The 22,414-nt window shown below is 45.9% G+C and overlaps 1 protein-coding gene across 2 annotated transcripts in view; it reads left to right on the top strand.

Moving 5' to 3' along the window:
* ACAN (aggrecan) overlaps positions 1-22,414 on the top strand; it is a 90,089-nt gene that overhangs the window by 46,884 nt on the left and 20,791 nt on the right. For both annotated transcript variants that reach the window (XM_075897060.2, XM_075897061.2), the window contains exons 2-13: positions 519-595; positions 1,065-1,448; positions 4,666-4,840; positions 5,567-5,694; positions 6,379-6,672; positions 9,147-9,605; positions 10,161-10,335; positions 11,220-11,347; positions 11,520-11,813; positions 12,247-12,444; positions 13,687-16,008; positions 17,602-17,715. In XM_075897060.2, coding sequence (XP_075753175.2) covers positions 526-595; positions 1,065-1,448; positions 4,666-4,840; positions 5,567-5,694; positions 6,379-6,672; positions 9,147-9,605; positions 10,161-10,335; positions 11,220-11,347; positions 11,520-11,813; positions 12,247-12,444; positions 13,687-16,008; positions 17,602-17,715 — 4,741 coding nt within the window. In that variant the 5' untranslated portion in view covers positions 519-525. The remainder of the gene's footprint in view (positions 1-518; positions 596-1,064; positions 1,449-4,665; positions 4,841-5,566; positions 5,695-6,378; positions 6,673-9,146; positions 9,606-10,160; positions 10,336-11,219; positions 11,348-11,519; positions 11,814-12,246; positions 12,445-13,686; positions 16,009-17,601; positions 17,716-22,414) is intronic.

Genomic DNA, 22,414 nt, shown 5'->3' with positions numbered 1-22,414 from the left:
TAAGAGCTTGCACAGCACCTGAGATTGGGTGCAAGCCGAGAATCAGCTGATTCCCAGCTCATGCCCAGTCCCTACTACCTCTCTGTCTCCCCTGTGACCCCACAAAGTCGGTGCGGGGGGGAACCAGCTTTTAAGCCAGCTCCCCCCAGCACCGGCTCCTGCTCCCCCGCCTTGCTGCCACTGATAGAGGCAGCAAGGGGCAGGGGAAGAAGTGAAAGCTGAGGGACTAGTTGACTATCTGATAAGCTTGTGCTTATAGGGTAGTCAACTAGTCGCTTACATCCCTAGTAATGCTACTGTACGTAATGAACACTCTTTGTCTGGAGCAATACTCTCTCTATTAGACAAAGTGTTGCCCAGAAAACTCTCTCTTGTTACTGGTTATATTTTAAAACATCCTGTGTTTAGATATTGTAGGTTAATGAGCTTGTTCCCTCTTAAGAGTCCTGTAAAGATTTCATTCCCCTATGATCGGCCAGCTGTAATTAACCCCTGCTTCCATGTTTTGTTTGTTACAGGTAAACTATGACCACTTTACTATTAGTGTTTGTGTGTTTGCGAATCATCACTGCAGCGACCTCTGTGGAAGTTTCAGGTAGGTACAGTTGTCAGGATCACTGTTCAGTGCAGGAGACCATACATGCAACAGGCTAACATACCCCTCACACAGCAGACAACAAATCTACCTATGAGCGGTCTAATTTTACCCTCCATTGCCAAGGGCCTCCTCTCTGAGCTGCTGCAACACCATGACATGCTGTTGCTGTGTTTGGTGGGGTGGAAGACAGTCCGAGCTGCTTGTATCCTCATGCCAAGTCCCACACTACATTCACTATAATAGTGTAATATTCCACCAGGGTTGTTACCAAGGCGCTGGTGCTCTTTTAGGAACATCAATAACTTCAATTTATATTGACTAGAATATACAAAAACTATGTGCTAATATTGTGGGTGTAGATCGATGAGCTAGACTGAGGCTATTTCGAAAACATTGATAGTTATGACTGATGATTGTTATCGATTATTAATCCGCACTTTGTCTCCCTCCACATTGGGATTGGCAGATCATGGTAGCACATTGAGTGTGAGCATACCTGAACAGTCTCCTCTGCGTGTCGCCCTGGGAAACTCTCTGACTATCCCCTGCTACTTCATCGAATCATTGGATCATGTCGCCACAGCCCTCTATACACCTCCTCTGACCCCAAGAATCAAATGGAGCAGACTCTCTAATGGGAAGGAAGTCGTCTTACTAGTGGCCACAGAGGGGCAGGTTCGAATCAACACAGAGTACAAGGAGTTGATCTCTCTGCCCAATTACCCTGCCATTCCCACCGATGCCACCTTGGAAATCAAAGCTCTGAGGTCCAATGACACTGGGACCTATCGTTGTGAGGTGATGCATGGTATTGATGACAGCCAGGATACGGTAAAGGTTGAAGTGAAAGGTGAGGCCATTACTTTAATGCTTTCTCTTGGTGATAGTGTTGATGCTTACACTGATTTGACTGGGGAAAAAGAGGGAGGAAGAAATCTGACCAGCTGCATCATGAATAGGAGTGGGAACATTTTACCATTTCCATGAACATCTGGCATCACTCGCTGTTATACAAAGGTCTCAGACTTGATGGATCATTGGTATGATCTTGTATATAAGTAGGAACCAAACAAATGGATCATTCATTTATTCTAATGTAGGCAGGATCTGGCACACCAGATTAAACAGACCAACAGTGTCTCCCAGTGTGGTAGAAGATGACACCAGTGTGTTTTGATATGGGCAGGAGATGGAACATTGGATGAGATGGACTGGTGGTCTGATGTGGTGTAGCAGGAAACACAACATTGGACCTATCTAAGGATATGTCTACACTACAGCGCTAATTCGAACTAACTAAGCTAATTCGAACTAACGCATCCAGACTAAAAAACTAGTTCGAATTAGCATTTTGCTAATTCGAACTAGCATGTCCACATTAAGTGGACCCTGAACCGGGGTTAAGGATGGCCGGAAGCAGTGCCGGCAGGGCATCAGAGTAGGACTTAGAGCGTGGAGCTACTGTCTCAGGCTAGCCGAGGGCTGTGCTTAAAGGGACCCGACCCCCACCCCGGACAGGCAGTTCTCAGGGGTGCCCCGCTTGCAAAGCAGTCCTGGCTTGGAGTGCCCTGAGTGCCCACACTGGGCACATCACAGCACTCAGCCATCAGATCGGCTGCACTTGCCGCAGGCTGCCATCTGGGGAGAGGGGGCAATTGGGGGGCTGCAGGAGAGCTTCCACCCCCAGAAGCCCGCAGAGCCAGCCCAGTCCTCCCCATCGGGGGCTCGTACCCCATTCCTCCCTCACCTCCTTCCACTTACCCTTCCCTAGCCCCCCTTCCTGATGTACAAAATAAAGGACAATTGTGGTCAAAAATAGAATCTGTCTTTATTGAACAAAACTTGGGGAGACTGGGAAAAGGAGGTGGGAGAGGGGAAGAGAGAGTGTGGGAGAGGGGAGGGCAACTAAAATGATCAGAGGTTTGGAACAGGTCCCATATGAAGAGAGGCTAAAGAGACTGGGACTTTTCAGTTTAGAAAAGAGGAGACTGAGGGGGGATAGGCTAGAGGTCTATAAAAGCATGAGTGGGGTGGAGAGGGTGCATAAAGAAAAGTTCTTCATTAGTTCCCATAATAGAAGGACTAGAGGACACCAAAGGAAAGGAATGGGTAGCAGGCTTCAAACTAGTAACAGAAAGTTGTTCTTCACAAAGCAGAGTCAACCTGTGGAACTCCTTGCTGCAGGAGGCTGTGAAGGCTACAACTAGAACAGAGTTTAAAGAGAAGTGAGATAAAGTGATGGAAGTTGGGTCCATGGAGTGGTATTAGCCAGGGGGTAGGAGTGGTGTCCCTACCCAAAGTTTGTGGAAGGCTGGAGAGGGATTGCACGAGACAAATGGCTTGGTCGCTGTCTTTGGTCCATCCCCTCCAGGGTTCCTAGGGTTGGCCGCTGTCGGCAGACAGGCTACTGGGCTAGATGGACCTTTGGTCTGACCTAGTATGGCCATTCTAAGCTCAGGGCTCAGGGTCGGGGGTCTCAGTGGACCCCCTTGATTTTCATGCACACCTGCTCCTGGGTGGCCAGGCTGGAAGCTCTCCTGCCCTAGACGGCCACTTTCCTGTGCCTAGTGCGGAGGTCATAGACGAGGTCCACGATGTCCGCACTAGACCAGGCGGGTGCCCGCCTCTTGCGGTCCCAGGCAAGCTCCCAGTAGCCGCCAGCCTGGTCCCGGGAAGAGGGGGAGGGCTGGGGGGCATCGGGTGGCTGGCTCGAGCCGTGCCAGGTGCAGGGTCTGCTAGCTGGGTGCTGGCAGGCTTGCACCTGGCATGGGCACCGTAGCCAGCCCGTGCCCCTTTAAGGGCTCCGGGGCCGGGAGGGGGGCAATAGAGTTTCCCTGGTGTTGGCCAGAGTGGCCACCAGGGAAAGCTGGGGAGGGCTAGCCTCCCACTAGTTCGAATTAAGGGGCTACACACCCCTTAATTCAAACTAGTAAGTTCTAACTAGGCTTAGTCCTCGTACAATGAGGTTTACCTAGTTCGAACTAAGCGCTCCGCTAGTTTGAATTAAGTTCGAACTAGCGGAGCGCTAGTGTAGCGCCTTTGAAAGTTAATTCGAACTAACGTTCATTAGTTCGAATTAACTTTGTAGTGTAGACATACCTTAACCTAGTATGTTAGGAGATGGGATATTGTATGGATGGCCTCATCCGTCTGTTTCGGTAAAGACATTGTTATATTCTTTCAAGAAATGTAAAAGTGGTTTAGTTCACTGATATGTAGATAATATAACACACAATTAACTTTCCCCAGTGGATATTGTTTCTCTCACCAATGAAACTGGTGAGTGAGAAGAGGGACCAAAAAAGAGAGGGTGCAAGGAGGTTTAACCCTTGTTGATGTTTATGCATATAGCCACCCACTCCTTTTAAAAGTCCCTCTCTCTGGAATGCTGTGTCTTAACTACATTTGCAGTACAGACAACTTTTCAAAGCACATTTGCTTTGTATGAAATAAAGGAATCCTTAAGGCAAGGGCCATGCTTTCCTGTGTGTTCGGACAGGGCCCCATGCTTTGGAGCCTCTATCCTGATTGGGCTATTGGACATACACAAGTCTATAATAAATAATTCACCATTATACTGATAACACACAATTAGCCAATTTCCATAGAGGGTTTTCACAATACTGTGCTGTGCAATGCCAGACACTGTAAATGTCTTGAATGTTTTGAATCCTTCTGACTGACGTGTTCGTTGCATTTTGGTTTATGGTGAAGCAGTTAGCATTAAAACACTGGATTTAGATGTACCAAGTGTGCTCCAACATCATAGGATAAAAAACCCTGGACTGAATGGCAGGTCTGTTCACCAAAGGGAGCACATCTCATTGCCCTGAGATTGAAGCCTGGTGGACGTGGGATGGTGGAATATAGCATTGGGGAAACATAGTATCTTCAGGGCACAGTGGACTATCCTTGCAATATGAGCAATCCGTGGCAAATGCATGATTTTCCACATGAGTTAGAATGCCTCTTCTCTGACTTGTTGACCCCTTCGAAAGGGAAACTGGCGAGGGGCTGGTTCTTCACTGACTGATGCGTGTGTGTGTACTGGTGAATGTGTTTTCCAGGAATCGTGTTCCATTACAGAGCCATCTCCTCCAGGTATACTTTGGACTTCGAGAAGGCAAAGCAGGCGTGTATCCAGAATAGTGCTGTCATTGCTACCCCTGAACAGCTGCAGGCTGCCTATGATGATGGGTTTGATCAGTGTGATGCCGGCTGGCTGGCTGACCAGACTGTCAGGTAATCAACTGAAAGAAAGGAAGCCAGGTGGCCAAGAGGGAAGAAAAGAGGGCTATACAGGCAGGAAGGGAAATGGGACACAAAGCTTTTCACATGAAAATAGTTAGGTTAAGCCTGTTTCAGGTAAATAATGACTATCAGTTACCATCTGATAGTCATATGGTGTGGAATGAGCTGGTGGATCTCAGTCCATTTCTCAATAGATAAGTATCCACGTCATAAAACCACTCTCACAACCAGCCCCTTTGTTTGGTGGTCACAGCTGAGAAACTAAGGACTGAATGGCCCAGAGACTTGAGAGTGGTGGTTAAATCCTCATCCACCTACCCTCTCCTTTTGCCCATGCAAACTGCATAGGTTACGTGCCAAGCTCAACAGATGTGGTGGTATTTTGCACACATCTAGGAGTCATCTAGCTGGGCTCAGAGAAGTCTGAAAACCAGCAATTTCCCTTCATCAGAGAGACACCTGGAGGGCTCCTCTCCCCTTCCCTGCATTGTCAAGAATAGAAAGGAATAAGTTAAGTTCAACTTCTGTTCAGGAAAAATTCTGGGGTTTTATCCTGCTCCAATTCCTCCCTCCCTCCAGAATGTCATATCCCAATTCTTATTCTCCACCATTTGTTCAGCTCATCCTGATGGTACCACAGAGCCATGTGGCTGTCATCTTTCCAATGAAACTTCTGTCTGCTCACTAGACATTTCCTGTGTGTACTCTCACTCTCAGGTACCCAATGCACCATCCCCGAGAGGGTTGCTATGGTGACAAGGATACGTTTCCTGGAGTGAGGACCTATGGCATTCGTGAGACAAATGAAACATACGATGTTTATTGTTACGCAGAGGAAATGCAAGGTACTTTTGGGTTTCTCTTATGTAATTCCCATGGGGCTGAGCAGGCAATATTATGAGCACCTTCACTGCAAATAAGGATAAAATGAGAGGCAAGGAACTAGAAGTCAGAGGCATTAGAGATGCAAAAGCCATGTCATGTGAGATTCCAAACTAGTCCCATCCCCTGCCAAGGCTGGATTATCCCCTAAAGCCTAGTTTTTCTGGGCTTTGTTCACTCTAGTTTTAATGACTAAAGCCAAGGAGCTCCCATTATTTACCTCAGGGAGAAATTCCATATTCTGGTATCTCTCATTGGGAAATGATGTTCACAGATGCTGACCACCAATGCTTACAACTGATGTCAATGGGAGCAGTGGGGGCTCAGTGCCTCTGAAAAACAGGCTAAAAATATTCTTTCACTTAATGTCATCACATGACTCCAAGTAGAACATACACCCCTTTGTTCTACCCTAGAAATTCCGCTCCCTCCTTGAGGTTTGTACCTTCCTAATACTGGTCTTCCCCCATAGTTGTGCGTCTCCCCCCTTAGTTGTCACTCGTCCAGGCTGTAAACATCCAGTGTTTTTAACGTTTCCTTCATCCCGCCAGCCCCTAGGGAAAGAATGCAAAGGGAAGAGAGAGGTTGATGGAACAGGAACTAAACACTGCAGTGAATTCTTGAGTCCATGGTTTGTGTAATTGCAGGTGAAGTCTTCTATGCCAGCTCCCCACAGCAGTTCACGTTCCAGGAAGCCGCAGAGAAGTGCCATAGACTTGGAGCCCGTTTGGCCACCACCGGAGAGCTATACCTGGCATGGAAGGGTGGCATGGATGTGTGCAGTGCAGGTTGGCTGGCAGACCGCAGCGTTCGGTATCCCATCTCCAAGGCACGTCCCAACTGTGGCGGGAACCTGGTGGGAGTGCGGACGGTGTACCTCCATGTCAATCAGACGGGGTACCCTTACCCCCACTCGCGCTATGATGCAATCTGCTACATAGGTGAGTTGCACTTCTTTTGCTGAATTAAGTACCTCTGTCAGTATTTTTTAAGCAGCAGGCTCCAGGAGCTGTATATAGGACTTTCCCATGGAAATTAGAGACAAAAAACTGTTATTCTTGTCCAATGCCTGTTTATTTGTCATTGTCTGTTCCACACTGGTGTGTCTATGCCAGTTTTTAGTAAGTCAGGTGATAGGACTTCCATAATTTCCCTTGAGAGACCATTTCACAGTCTATTTTATTACAAAATTAATTAAATTAACAGTAGCAATCATAGTGATAAATAATAAAAATAGCTATAATCACAGGGATCCCATTACATTTCCCTCCACTTTTGATACTTCCTTCAAATACGTTCTGATCCCCTCTTAATCATGGCAGTGCACAATTAACTCAGATATTATAGTATATAGGAGTGCTACGTCACTTGTACTCTTTCCCCACTGATCGCTTATGATGTCCGTCTCTGAATGCCTTTGACTCTGTTGCAATCTCCTCTTCTGGATTAACACTGAAAAGCTTCTTACAGTTTCACTTAAAGAAAGAAAGCAAATGTCAGTTTACATCAGGGGTGGGCAATAATTTTTGATGGGGGCCACTCCCAAGATTTTGTAAAGTGGTCAAGGGCTGTACTCTTCCATGGATTAATGGGGGAAGTATGGTGTCTGAGATGGAAGTTGGGTGCAGAAGGAAGCTTGGAGTAAGGGGATTGGGGTGCAGAAGGGAGAATGGAGTCTGGGAGGGAATTTGGGTGAAGGAAATAATTGTGACCTAGGGCAGAGAACTGGAGTGCAGGGTTTTGGGATGTGACTTAGGGTAAGAGGGGATTATGATCTCAGGCAGGAGATTGGGGTGCCAGATCTGGGAAGGAGTATGGGTACATGTGGAGTAGTGAGGCAGGAGTGGGGGGAAGAGGATTGAGGAAGGAAGGGGTGGAGGTGTCAGAGGCAGGTTCTCATCAGGAGACTTACCAGCCTGCCTACCTACCTGCAGACCTAAAGGCTTGCAGAGCTTAAAATGTTTCTGCCTGCTCGGTCATGTGTTTGAGGGAGTGAGCAGGAGGGTTGTGCTTTCTGGCTGCCTGTTATTGAAACAGGCAGCTCCCATTAGCCAGTGTCTGTTCAGAAACTAGCCAATGGGATTGTGCTGGGGGCAGGAGCAGTGTCTGAATCTTCGCTCCTCCCCTCTTCTCCTCTGGACTCAAAGGGTGTGTTTAGACTACATGGCTCCATCGATGGAGCCATGTAAACTAGTTTACCCGGCATAGTCAATGAAGCGGGGATTTAAATAATCCCCGCTTCATTAAAATAAACATGACCGCCACTCTGTGCCAATGATCAGCTGATCCGGCACAGCACAACAGTCTAGATGCGGCTCTGTCAGCTGGGGAAGCCTTTGCCGACCGATCCCCTATGCCTCGTGAAATGAGGTTTACAGGATCAGTCAGCAAAGGCTTCCCCAGCCAACAGATCCGCATCTAGACTGCCGCGCTGTGCCGGATCAGCTGATCATCAGCACAGCGCAGTGGCCATGTTTATTTTAATGAAGTGGGGATTATTTAAATCCCCGCTTCATTGACTATGCCGGGTAAAGTAGTTTACATGACTCCATTGATGGAGCCATGTAGTCTAGACATACCCAAAGAGAAAATGCCTTGAAATATGACAGGAGATTCCTTATCTCCCCACATCTCTCTGGGCTGCACTCCCAGGCTGAGCCTGCAGTGCAGCATTATGGGAGCATCCTTTCCTCTCCCCATTTTAAGCTTTGTATTTTAAATTCCCTGCTGCTGGCACTAGAGATCACAAAAGACTAGACTTAGTGTGCGGTGTGCTAGAGGTTTAGAATCAGGAGTATAATGGGGGTGGTCAGGCAACAAAGGGAGTTCTTACTCCCTAACACATGTGAAAGGTAGAGAACAGATGGGAAAAAACCAAGAGACTCGCCTTTTAACTCAATATCCATTGTAGGAGGTTTTAGAGGGAAGAGAGCAGTAGAAGGAGAAATGGTCACTATTTTACTATTTAAAAGGTAGAAGCCATCCTCTAAACAGGGGCACTCAGTACCCAGCAGGCCAGTGCCCCACAGTCTCAGTGAATCCCTCTGCAAAATCGAATAATTCCCAGAGTATCCACATGTTCTCACTCATCACGGCACCTGTTCACATGGTTTATATCTCCCATCACGCACATGCCTTGTGCAGTAACAGATCCCCTCACAACACTTGCACAATCACCCCATTATCTACCATAGCTCTCGTCACATTACCTGCCCCATCTCCCATCACACCCCCCTATCTTTTGGCCAGGTTCCCCTCACAACCTCCTTATTCCTCTGATCACCGTCCCTGTCTCACACCAGAGCGTCCACACGTCCAGTCCTTCTCTGAGTGTCCGTACACAGATTTGTTTCCAAAGCCTGAGCCTGTGCCCCTTGGAGATGTCAGTAAAGGAAACGTTTGCCTCTTGTTGTAGATGAGGACTTAGCCCCTGAAAACTTCACCATCCAGACCGTCACTGAGAGAGAAGAAGAGATGCCTCCCTCACACAGTGTCACCGAGGAGGAAGCCCGAGGTAGCATTGCAACTCTAGAGCCAATCAACCTCACGGCCACTGCGTCAGAGCTGTATGAAGGCTTCACTGTGACTCCAGATCTCTTTGCCACTGGTATCACTGCCGAGACGGCTTTCACCGAGGCAGAGAACGTGACTGAAGAGGCAGTCACAGCTGTAGGGGTGACTCCTGAGGAGGTCACCACCTCGGTCTTGGAGACTCTTTTCACCAGTGAGGCCCTGGAGGCGAGCTCTGTGAAGGAGGTCATGGGGGTGACTGCCACACCGGAACTAGAGTCTGCCTCGATGGAAGAGGCGATTGTGCCAGTGACAGCCGCTCCTGAAAGTGGCCTTATTCCCAAGAAGCCCATTTCTCCCACTGGTAAGTCACAGGGACAACAAGAAACCTCACAATCCATTTCTTCCAGGGCCAGCCACACCACTGCTTCAGCTGACAAAATCTGACCTCTGTCCATCTAGCAATGAATCTGGCTCTACTGGGGAAGGTGTGTCTGGTCAGGCACTCCCAGCCTTTCTTCTGCTTCTAGCAGTTCATGGCAGGACTAGTTACCTGCCCACTGCCAGCAGCTCTCCTCTGCGTGGCACAGGAATGGGCAGGGGAGCCTTGAGGGCACCTCATCTTGTTGTAGAATGACCCCCTCTGTCTGATAAACCAGATTCCTAAGGTCGGTGAGTTTCCTTCTACAACTGAAAGGGAGGTCATTGCATTGTAATGGTTGAGGAGGAGGAGATCCCCAGGGTAACCCCTCCCTTTATAGCCTCTTTAATAACAGCAGAAATCTGTTAACATGGCACTTTAATCCACGTTACTCCAGAAGGTCCAGCTCCTACCAGGATGGTTTTGAAGGCCCTTCCATCCAGGATGCATGGAGATCTCCATGTCTGTCCATCACAGCTCTCTCCTCTTTCCCAACAGGTGTCGTGTTTCATTACCGACCAGCCTCCGACAGGTATTCCCTCACCTTCACCAAAGCCCAGCAGGCCTGCCTGGATAACAATGCCGTCATTGCCACACCCGAACAGCTGCAGGCTGCCTACGAGGCTGGTTTTGATCAGTGTGATGCTGGCTGGTTGAGGGACCAGACTGTCAGGTAAGGACAGCTCAGGCCAGGTCGAGATTCCCATGAAAGAAATGTTCAGCCATGAAACTGAGTCACTTGGGTTACAGCAAATGTGCTGCATGGCCCCTCATGGATGCAGGATCCAGTGATAACACAGTCGCAGCGGCACCTGACATGGGTCAAACACATATCGGTCTGTGGCATAATGGGAACATGCTCCCTGCATTTTCCCATGTTGTGTGTCCACAACAGGTTTCCAAATCATACTAATGAAAAGCCCAATATAACATCCAGATATTACCATCAGGGCACCTCTAAATGCTAAGTAGGTACTCTGCCATTCAGCTGGGTTGTACTCTCCTGGGTGGCTACTCAAGCGCTTAGCTTACAGGTAATACTGCTTACCTCCCTTCCATATGAACACCCACCAGGTGCATCTAGACTGGCAAGATTTTGCGCAAAAACTTTCCAGCTGTCTACACTGGCCGCTTGAATTTGAGCAAGAGCACTGACATTCTAATGTAAGAATTCAGTGCTTCTTGTGCAAATACTTTGACGCTCCCACTCAGGGATAAGCCCTCTTGCGCAAGAATACTTGCGCAAGAGGGCCAGTGTAGACAGGCACCTTCATTTTTTGCGCAAGAAAGCCCAATGGCTAAAATGGCCATTGGAGCTTTCTTGCGCAAAAGCGCATCTATACTGGGCACGGATGCTTTTATGCAAAAGCACTTTTTGCGCAAAAGCATCCGTGCCAATGTAGATGCTCTTTTGCAGAAATACTTTTAACGGAAAAGTTTTTCTGTTAAAAATATTTCCGCAAAATCATGGCAGTCTAGATGCAGCCACCGAGATTCTTCAATCACAGTGTATACAGCACCATCACCAGAGAGGCCCCTTTCTTTCTGTTTTGGCAGATACCCCATTGTGAACCCACGGAGTAAATGCATAGGAGACAAGGACAGCTCCCCAGGCGTTCGGACGTATGGAATGCGCCCAGCTTCTGAGATGTTCGACGTGTACTGCTACATAGACAAATTACAGGGTATGTTCTTCACATGCCTGTGAGAAAGTACTGTTTTTAGGGAGTGTGTGTTTGTCTGTGTGTGTGTGTGTGTGTGTGTGTGTGTGTGTGTGTGTGTGTAATGTACAGCAGAGGGGCAGAAATGTCCAGAGTTTCTATGTGTCAGTGACTCACACTTGACTTTTTCCCCTAGGCGAGGTGTTTTTTGCAACCCAGCCAGACGAGTTCACCTTCTTAGAAGCCCAGGAATACTGTGAGACCCAGAATGCCACCCTGGCCTCTGTTGGGCAACTTCATGCCGCCTGGAAGCTGGGCCTGGATAGATGCCATGCTGGCTGGCTTGCTGATGGCAGCATCCGATATCCCATTGTGACCCCACGTCCTGCTTGTGGGGGAGACAAACCTGGTGTGAGAACCATCTACTTGCACCCCAACCAGACAGGATTCCCTGATCCACTGTCAAGACACCAGGCATTCTGTTTCCGAGGTACTGACCCACTCTTCAGAGCCATGTACATAGCACACAATGTCGATAGCACAAGGAAATCTCTACATTCTGTAGGGGAGGGATTTCATGAAGGAGATGATTACACAGGGGTTCCACTCTATGATGTTTACCAAAAGGAGTTGTTCCTCCCAAGGACACACAGGGATGGCATATTGCTTATACTTCTGCAGTCGTTTCATTCTCAAATCAGAAAATTTGAGATGGAAATGAGCTATGAAGTCTCCTCTGCCCCTATTTTCTCCAGTCTAATTTAGTCTATTTATCTCCTAGTATGAGAAATGTCATGTATTTAATTATAGAAAGCTCTATATTGCTCGTCACCATGGTATCAGGATGGTTTATGGAGCAGCAGCAGGCTTCTGAGAGAGCCAATGCAGTCTTAGAAATTGTCTTTAATACCTTTCGGTTCCAGCCCTGCCATCTCTGCAAGAGGTTGAAGAGGTCACCCCATTCTTTGTTGAGGAGCACATTGTACCCCAGATGATCCCTGGATTGGAGGAAGTACCCTCTGGAGAGGAGACAACTGTGGAAACTGAGTTTACCACTGAACCTGAAAATCAGACGGAGTGGGGAACGGAAGTCTTTCCAACTGACATTTCCTTGCTATCAGGTGGGTCTAAACACAGCAGGCTGGCGGAGGACCGGGGCAATCCAGAAATAAAAGTACTGTGTCCTTACTAAGACGAATCCCTGTCTGAATCCAGCTGAGAAGTAGTATGATGAAGGAGGAAGCTTTGAACTGCAGCACTCTCTTCAGGGGGAGTCCGTTCTCTAGCAGAGTAATCCAGATTTGCCTCTCATGCACCTTTAGCCAAGCCAATCTCTGAGGCCTGGAGCTCAAGGCATCTCTCCCTTGGATCACACTGAGTGAAATATGGCATTGTTCATAGACACTACATTATTCACATGCAGGCAACCCAGGGCAAATGGGGCTTTATGTGACTGTAGAAAGGGAATTCTGAGACAAGGAAGTGAGGGCTCTTTTACAGCAAATAAAACCAAGAACTCTCACCTGTATCAGCTCTGCTTGTGACAGGAATCTTTTTTTTAAACCTGTTAGCAAAATCCAGGTAATTCATTATGGCCCGGATTTTCAAAATTGCCCATACAGAAGATGTGCGTACAGATACCACAAAGCCAGATGCCAGTTTTGTACATGCTTTTTTCCACATGCAGTTCTGGAAAACTGAGCTCAAATTGTGCTTATTTTTTGAAACAATGATTCAGTGCACATCTTTTTACAATAAAAATAGTCAAAACCAAAGTATTGGACTTATCAGCCAACCCTACACTGATAAACCAGTGCTAATAGCCCAGCATTCATTAACTACCTTATACACATTGATGTGCATGTAAAGAGGGAAAAATACAGCCAAGAAACATATTTTAGTTTCTGGCTTTCCAGTGTAGGGAGGGGGTACAGCTTTACTGGAAGCAACATTGAGACAAGAACAGCAGGACAGCTTTAGATTTTTTTTTCTGTGGAACAGCAGCAGCAGTTTCCATCCACTAATGGTAGCTGGGAATGCTGGCTTTGTTCTGCTGATTATCCTTTGGGAATTTATGTTGCAATTGTACTGTCACAGGAGGCAATAAATTGAACCACTTTTCCAGAATTACTGTATTTGAGATAAATCCTCATTAACAGAGTTTAGGGGAGAGAGAGCTATCTGGAATGTGTATAGGATCTTCAGAGTCTGTGAGTATTTTGGTATATGTCAATTTTTGTGCACAAACAGGAAATTTTCAAAAGCTTCTTGAAACTGATTTGTTAAATTCTTCTTCTCTGCTCTCTTGCTCTTCTCTCCTTTCTCCTCCCCCTCCTCCCCCCTCCCCCCCGCTTCTTCTCCAGTGAGTCCATCAGCTTTCCCTCCTGTTAGTGCAATACCAGAGGAGCCAAGTGCAGAGACTTCTCTCAGTGGAGTGCCTTCAGGAGAGATATCTGCATCTGGAGTACCTGAAACCAGTGGTGAACCATCAGCTTCTGGATGGATATCTGGAGAATCAGCTTCTGGAGCATTGGAACCTAGTGGAGAGCCTTCAGGGATCGAAGAAAGTGGATTGCCATCAGTAGACCTGGATTTCAGTGGACTTCCTTCTGGACTGCCATCAGGGGATGATAGTGGGATGCCCTCGGGTATTGAAGTCAGTGGGTTACCGTCTGGCGAGGAAGACGTGTCTGCTTCTGGAATCCCGGAACTTAGTGGGATAACATCTGGACTGCAAGAAACCAGTGGAATTCCAGAAACCAGTGGGCTGCCTTCTGGAGAAGTCTCTGGTGTTGATCTTCCTAGTGGCCTGCCATCCGGAGAGTATGATGAAAGCGGACTCCCATCTGGGTTTCCAACTGTCTCTCTTGTGGATACGACTTTGGTGGAAGTTGTCACAACAGTAGCAGGAAGGGAACTGGAAGGAAAAGGAACAATTGGGCTCAGTGGAGAAGGAGACCTATCGGGGTTACCATCTGCTGAATGGGACATTAGTGGGAAAATCAGTGGATTGCCCTCAGGATTTGATTTCAGTGGAGCACCCTCTGGGATACCTGACATCAGCGGAGCACCCTCTGGGATACCTGATATCAGTGGAGCACCCTCTGGGATACCTGATATCAGCGGAGCACCCTCTGGGATACCTGATATCAGTGGAGCACCCTCTGGGATACCTGATATCAGCGGAGCACCCTCTGGGATACCTGATATCAGTGGAGCACCATCTGGGTTACCTGATATCAGTGGAGCACCATCTGCGATACCCGATTTAAGTGGCCTCATAGACCTAAGTGGCTTCGTTTCTGGTGTTGATATAAGTGGAGAGTCCTCAGGCATAACCTTTTTAAATGCCAGTTTGGTTGAAGTGACAACCCCATCTATTACGGAAGCAGAAGCAAAAAAGTTTTTGGAAATCAGTGGCTTGCCCTCTGGTGATGAAGATATATCAGGCACAGTGTCTGGAATTTTGGATGCTAGTGGTCATCCTTCTGGGCAAATAGACTTCAGTGGTGGGGTTTCTGGAGCTCCTGAAATGAGTGGACTGCCATCTGGAATTTATGATTATAGTGGACTCCCATCTGGCTTTCCCACTATCTCTCTTGTGGATACAACTTTAATGGAAGTTGTAACCCCGACATCTGTTGCACAAGAGGTAGGAGAAGGGCCATCTGGGATATTAGAAATCAGTGGACTTCCTTCAGGGGAAAGAGAAACATCTGGAGAAGTATCAGGAGTTATGGATATTAGTGGGTTGCCATCAGCAACAATAGACATCAGTGGAGAGCCATCAGGAGTCCCATATTTTAGTGGAGAGATTTCTGGAGTCACAGACTTAAGTGGAGAATCCTCAGCAGTGACTGGAGTCAGTGGGGAGGCCTCAGGACTTCCAGGAGTCACCTTGGTTACTTCTGAGTTGGTGGAAGTTGTGACAAAACCAACAGTTTCACAGGAGCTAGGTGGAGAAACAGCCGTCACACTCCCCCATATTTTTGAGTCAAGTGGGGATGGCTCTGCATCTGGAGAAATTGGTAGAGAGACCTCAGCATTTCCTGAAATTACTGTAGAAATATCTGGAATTCCTGAAATTAGCATAGAAACATCTACAGCTCCTGAAACTAGTGGTGAAACATCTGGATTGCCTGTAATTACCATAGAAATTTCTACAGTTCACGAAACTAGTGGTGAAACATCTGCAATATCTGAAATTAGCATAGAAACTTCTACAGTACACGAAACCAGGGACAAAGAATCTGTATTGCCTGAAATTAGCTTAGAAACGTCAACAGTTTACAAAACTAGTGGTGAAACATCTATAATACCTGAAGTTAACACAGAAACATCTGACATAGCTGTGGTCAGTGGTGAATCTCCTGCGGTACCAGAAGAGAGAAGAGAAGATTCTTCAGGAACATCCACACCCACACTCCCATTTCCAGATGTTTCAGGGGAAACCTTTGTGCCAGATGTTGTAATTAATACCAGTATGCCAGACATTGAATTAACACAAGATCCCATGGGTCCTGAAGAGGCCCAGCTTGAAATACAGTTCTCTACCCCCATGGCATCAGAACAGGAGACAGAAGTAGCTGTTGTTCTAGAAACTCTAGAGATAGTACCTACTGCCACTGCTATCTTGCCTCAGGTTTCACCAGAAGCCACCGATGTGCCAGAACCCACTGCAAAAGGTATTCTTAAAAATATTTCTTGCTTTTCTAGCAAACCTTTTTCTATAGAAAGGGGGTGGAAAGTTCCCTTCTGTGTACAGCAGAGGGAACATAATGAAAAGGTATTTAAGCAGTATTTTATCTGAGTGGAAAGCTATAGAGAGGTAGGATTTGCCACACCAGATCACACCATTAAGCCCTCAAGCCTAGTAGACTACCTCTCAGAGTGGCTGACAAATGATGTAAAAAGGAGGAGGTAAATAGGATGAAGTTTAATAAGGACAAATGCAAAGTAATCCACTTAGGAAGGAACAATCCATTTCACACATACAGAATGAGAAGTAACTGTCTAGGAAGGAATACTGCAGAAAGAAATCTAGGGGTCATAGTGGACCACAAGCTAAATATGAGTCGACAGTGTAGCGCTGTTGCAAAAAATAGCAAACATGATTTTGGGATGCATTAACAGGAGTGTTGTGGGCAAGACACGAAAAGTCATTCTTCTGCTCTACTCTGCGCTGATCAGGCCTCAATTGGAGTATTGTGTCCAGTTCTGGACACCACATTTCAAGAAAGATGTGGAAAATTGGAGAGGATCCAGAGAAGAGCAACAAAAATGATTAACAGTCCAGAGAACATGACCTATGAAAGAAGACTGAAAGAATTGGGCTTGTTTAGTTTGGAAAGGAAAAGACTGAGAGGGGACATGATAGCGGTTTTCAGGTATCTAAAAGAGTGTCACAAGAAGGAGGGAGAAAAATTATTCTCCTGGGTCTCTGAGGATGGGACAAGAAGCAATGGGCTTAAACTGCAGCAAGGGAGATTTAGGTTGGACATTAGGAAAAACTTCCTAACTCTCAGGGTGGTTAAACACAGGAATAAATTCCCTAGGGCGATTGTGGAATCTCCATCTCTGGAGATATTTCAGAGCAGGTTAGATAGACATCTACCAGGGATGGTCTAGATCAGTGTTTCTGAAAGTGTACCACAGAAACACTTTCAGAAACACATTAACTGGCCGCCCTGGTTTATTTATGTACCGGCGCCGCAGCCACGGAGCCTTGCGGCTCCCATTGGCTCTGTTTCGTCCTTTGCAGCCAAGGGGAGCCGCAGGAAGCAGCCAGGGCTAGGCTCAGAAACACGGGTCTAGACGGTACTGGGTCCTCCCCTTCCAGTTCTAGTGTTCTATGATTCTATGGTTCTATGATGGAACAATCATAATGCACCAGGCCAGTTGTACAGTTCTGCAGATGGAGGGAATGTGAGGAATGGCTCCTTTCCCACACCTGCAGCAATTTTGAGTTATGCCTGGAAACACAAAATATCCAACTGCTTTTATCTTCACAAGCACAACTGCTGTTGTTGGCCCTACAATTATCCAGCCCTCATCCATCCCCATTACTTGACTCTGACCTTCTGTGGCAGTGTAGCCAAAGTAAAGTACTCTTAAACCAAAGCTAACTTCAGAGTAACATGGCAAGTAGAGAGTGAACCAGCACAGAGATGTGAGTGGCTGGCATCTCTCCACATCGGGCAGCAACAGTAGTCATGCTGCATAACTGCAAAAGGCATTGGTATAATTTGGCTGATATTCCTTTCTCCTGTGAGTTACAGCTACACCCATTACATGTGATGAGAAGCCCTGTGGAGCTGGGACCTGCCAGGAAATAGATGGAAACATCACCTGCTTGTGCCCACCTGGGTACATGGGTGACCACTGTGCTATAGGTAAGTTCTGTCCTCTGCTTTGTTTGGGGATGTGCAGTAGGATAGTGGGGAGAGAGAATATATAGATAAAAAACCTAAAGTGAGTGCAGTTGTGGACATGTCCAGGAGCACAGCAGATCTGGAGGAAACCATGAAGAGTTCACTTCCCTTTCACTATCACTGTTAAATGCTGTTCCAGCCCAGAGAAAATAGGGATGCACTGTTCTTCTGAAGCCCTAGAAAAGGCATCTGCTCCTTCCATTCCTGATCAATAGGGAAATTTTATCCTGGCAACTCAGGGGTGAGAGGAAGAGGCAGAGAAGTACTGTAACATGGAATATTCACCATTGTTGGTCCTATTTCTTTAGCCTCCCACCCTTAGCTACACATATATGCCCTGAATTTAGAGCACTAGAATCTATATGTACTTATGGATGGAGGCCTTGTGTTTCATTCTGTTGCTGGGGTGCAGTAGGTTTGCTACCATGGACTCCCTGGCCTCTTCTGTGGCACTCAAGGTAAAAAACAAGCCAGTATGAAAATCAGAACTTTCTGCTCTCTGAGCTGGATGCAGTACATGCACATGCCAACCCATGTTCCTAGCCTTTGCATTGTCCACTGGCAACTGTTGGCAGGCAACCCCTCACCACCCATCGCTTAGCCTGGGTCCCCTTCTGTCACCAGAATTTGTCACTTCATTGCCTATGGCAGCTAGGACTTGCCATATCCAAAAAGGATCTTTTGGTGGACCTTCATCCCCATCTAAGGTGCAAGTGACTTGGCATCAGTTTGTCAGGCCCAGTTATGCATTGGGAATGAAAGAAAATCTATTTCTTCAAAGCTTTCAAGGAAGAGAAGTGAACTGCAGTTCTGCCTGATGTCCTGTGTCTTGTGCCTCTGTTTGTGGGGACTGGCTCCAAAGGGTACTATGCATGAGATGGGGTCTAATTCAGATTAACTCTTACTTTTTATTAGCTCTTTTGGCATATGTCTGTTTCACTCCTCTCTTTCAATCTGTGCATTGGTGGGCTTATTCACTGGTGTACGTATACATTGTTCTGGAACTTACAAACAGCTCAATATTATTCATACAGTGAAGGCATGTCTACACTAGGAAACTATTCTGAAATAACTAAAATTGATTTAATAACTCCCAAAGTAACAAAATCAAAATAGCCCAAAATTAATCCGAGGCAGGTTCCATTATTGTGATCACGCTACCTTGACTTAGAACCCCAGGAAGCACTGGGGAGCAATTATTCAAATTACTCTGGGGAGTCTTAAACCCTTGTACTCTGAGTAGAGCATAGGTCATCTACAAGTCTCCTCCACTTCACTCTGTCTCAAGACAAAACTTCCTGGAGTACCCCAGTTGTTGTCCTTCAATCTCAGTAGATCTTCTCCACGTTGTCCAAAGTCTTCCTCTTTTGCGTTTTCCTTGCAGGTTCCATTTGAGAGCTTAACAGACTATGCTGGATGATGGTTTTCTGAGAGTGTGGCCTAGCTATCCCCACTTTCTTCTCTTGATTTGAACGTCAAGTGGTTCTTGTCCTGCTCTGTTCCAAAGAGTAGTTATTTCAAAATAACAGCACTGGATTATCCACACTATTTTGAAATAACAATTTCGAAATAAGCTTTTTTCCCTGAGGAAAGCAGGAGTACAGATTTCAAAATAATCAGCCTATTATTTCAAAATAACAGGCTTGGTAGTGTGGAAGCTCCACTTGTTATTTCTAAATAAGGGGGGTAATTTTCAAATAACTCCCTAGTGTAGACCAGCTCTGAGTGTGTAAGCTGCCTAACCTAATGTACTGGAAGATTACTGAAGAAAAAGTCATTCCTTAGCAATTAATTGGGAATTTTCTTCCACAGCAATCACCTATCTGGCTATTGCTGTCGGCCAGGGTGAGGAGAACTATGTGAAGGATAACATAGAATTCCTTGGCACGTCCCATTTCTGGATAGCAAAACAGAATGTACCCTAGGCTAGACCAAGTCAAGGTTGCAATATGGAAGGATGGACATGCCTTCTGTATAAAATAAGGGTCTCTTTAAGTAATTGTGCCTCACAGTTGTTAACATGGTGTGTGTGTGTGTGTGTTTGGTTGCCTCTCTCTCTATGGCTATGTCTAGACTGGCAAGTTTTTCCGCAAAAGCACTTGCTTTTGCGGAAAAACTTGCCAGCTGTCTACACTGGCCGCTTGAATTTCCGCAAGAACACTGACTTCTTATTGTCTGAAATCAGTGCTTCTTGTGGAAATACTATGCTGCTCCCATTCAGGCAAAAGTCCCTTTTGCGCAAAGGCTTTGCGCAAAAGGGCCAGTGTAGACAGCTCAGATTTGTTTTGCGCAAAAAAGCCCCAATCACGAAAATGTCGATTGGGACTTTTTTGCGGAAAAGCGTGTTTAGATTGGCACAGACGTTTTTCCGCAAAAAGTGCTTTTGCGGAAAAGCGTCCGTGCCAATCTAGATGCTCTTTTCCGCAAATGCTTTTAACGGAAAAACTTTTCCATTAAAAGCATTTGCGGAAAATCATGCCAGTCTAGATGTAGCCTATATATCAAACGAGAGTACAATCCATGGATGCAACCAGACTTAGTCATTTCTGGTTAAAAAAAATTATCAGCAGCCCCCCCAGAACTATTTTCTCACTTTAACTCAATTATACCACTAGTGCAAACTGCTTTGGAGGTAGGCAGGGGCTTTTAGAAGCATTGGAGATGAGAGATGGGTTCTGATTCTGTACCTGCCACTGAATCGCTGCACTCTCTGTGCTTCACTTTTCTCATCTATAAAATAGAAATAGTATTAATTACCCATCTCTGAGGTAGATTGTGAGGCTTAATTCATTTCTGTTCATAAAACACTTCTTAGGTGAATGGTGCTATGGTAATACAAAGTATTATTTTGTCTCTGAGATCTGAATTGACCATCAAGCTTGTTATATTTCTGACTTTTCAGTGCCCTCTTGCTCTCTCCCCACTGCCTTCTCTTTTTGACTTACTAATAAAATGTTTACTTTGTCCGGTGGTTTCTTGATGGTGTATCCCATGCATGTGATCATCTCTGCAAATCTTGCCCACACCTGTGGCGGATTATGAAACTGCAGTCTCTTCTTGTTTGCAAGGTTACCAACACAACTCCAGGCATAGATCATGTATGAAGAAAGAAACCCTGAAATCACAACCTTGTCGGTTCTTAATACATGATGATGGAGAATAGGTGACAGGAGCCAGCATCTATTTTCTTTAAGTTGTAGTATTGTGGAGGCTACATGCCTCACTACAGTCTGCATCTCATTTGAGGTGTTGTCTCTTTCCTTTGCTCCAGAATCAGTGAAATCAAAGGATTCCAATATCCGATATACAGGGGACTATTCAGAACTGACCTGAATTCCCCACCAGAGTAGTAGGGGGGCAATGGTGTAGGGAACAGTGTGGGTGACTCTGCCGGGGGCAAGTCTCCCTATCAGTAACTATTCATCTTGATACCCCAGCACGGTTCTAGGTGCACTGTGCTGCAGGGAATGGTATTGGTAACTCAATAGAAGACACTTTCCTTTCTGAGTCAGTACTAATGGCAGAGCCCCCGTTTGTTGCTAAAATATACTGTGTTGGTATGAAGGACTCAAGAGGGACATTATTGAACCACTGTTCTTACAGGATGCCAGCCATGGGATTTGGTACTATGCTAATGGAGTTGTGGTCCCGGCCATTAAATAGTTGCCAGCCCTTTTTGCAAGAGTACTGGTTAAAGTCTTGGCTTAACTCACTGTTGGCATGGTCAGCCCCAGAGACGGTGGTGTAGCAATGACATAGGAAATGATTATATGGCTGTACGTTAGAGCTCATCAAATGAGCTGTATGAAATAACTGGCCTGATCGTTGTGCTTCTTTTTCTATCTGTAAATTACCCATAAAAACTGCAAAATTCTCACGTTAACCTGTTTAAAATTCTTGGCAACTCTCTTTGGGGAATAGTTTGTGATCTGCATCTCATTTGTGTATAGCTCGCTGTACATGTTCAAAATCTGAAATGTGCTTTGTAGTGGTAACGTACAAAAGTCACAATGTATTGTTTTTGTTTGTCAGTTGGAAAATTGATGTAAGTAATCAACAGTAAAAAGTTGGAATGAATATATATGACAGTTTAGTTATATGGTTTAGAATCTGTGTTCAGTGACTATTCTAGCATTGAAGCTGAAAACATGCCTTTTAGGCTAGTAAAGCTTATTTACTAACATATTCGTGCAGAGTGAAATTCACCCATGGGCAAAGAGCCCACACGAGTCCTATGTCAGAAAAGAACTTAATGGATGCCTACTCCTTGTACTAACCCTCTACAAAAGGGTGAATTTCATCTAGAAATAAGAACTAAATGTGTAAACAATGTCATTTTTTAATGAAACAAATATTCACAAAGATTGTTTTGCAGGGTTAGCCTAATTCAACTAAAATGATAATCTTCAAAGTGCTTTGGGATCCTTTGAGATGAGAGGTGCTAGAGTAATGAAATGGGCAATTACTGATAACAATAATGGTATTTAATAATGGACCTTCAGTGCCTCCTTCTTCTGGCTCTTCTGCTGTGTCTTGCCTTCTTAATCTAGAAAGTGAGCTCTTTGGAACAGGTACTGTCTTGATAGTTGTGTCTTGTGCTGTGCTGAACATTTGTTGGCACCAGAAGAATAATCAAAAAAAGATAATCTACTATATATTT

This window comes from Pelodiscus sinensis, chromosome 14 (assembly GCF_052426305.1).
Source record: "Pelodiscus sinensis isolate ZL-2025 chromosome 14, ASM5242630v1, whole genome shotgun sequence".
NCBI classification, from domain to species: domain Eukaryota; kingdom Metazoa; phylum Chordata; order Testudines; family Trionychidae; genus Pelodiscus; species Pelodiscus sinensis.
The sequence above is the reverse complement of the archived record's forward strand: the minus strand, read 5'-3'. Positions and strand labels throughout refer to the sequence as shown.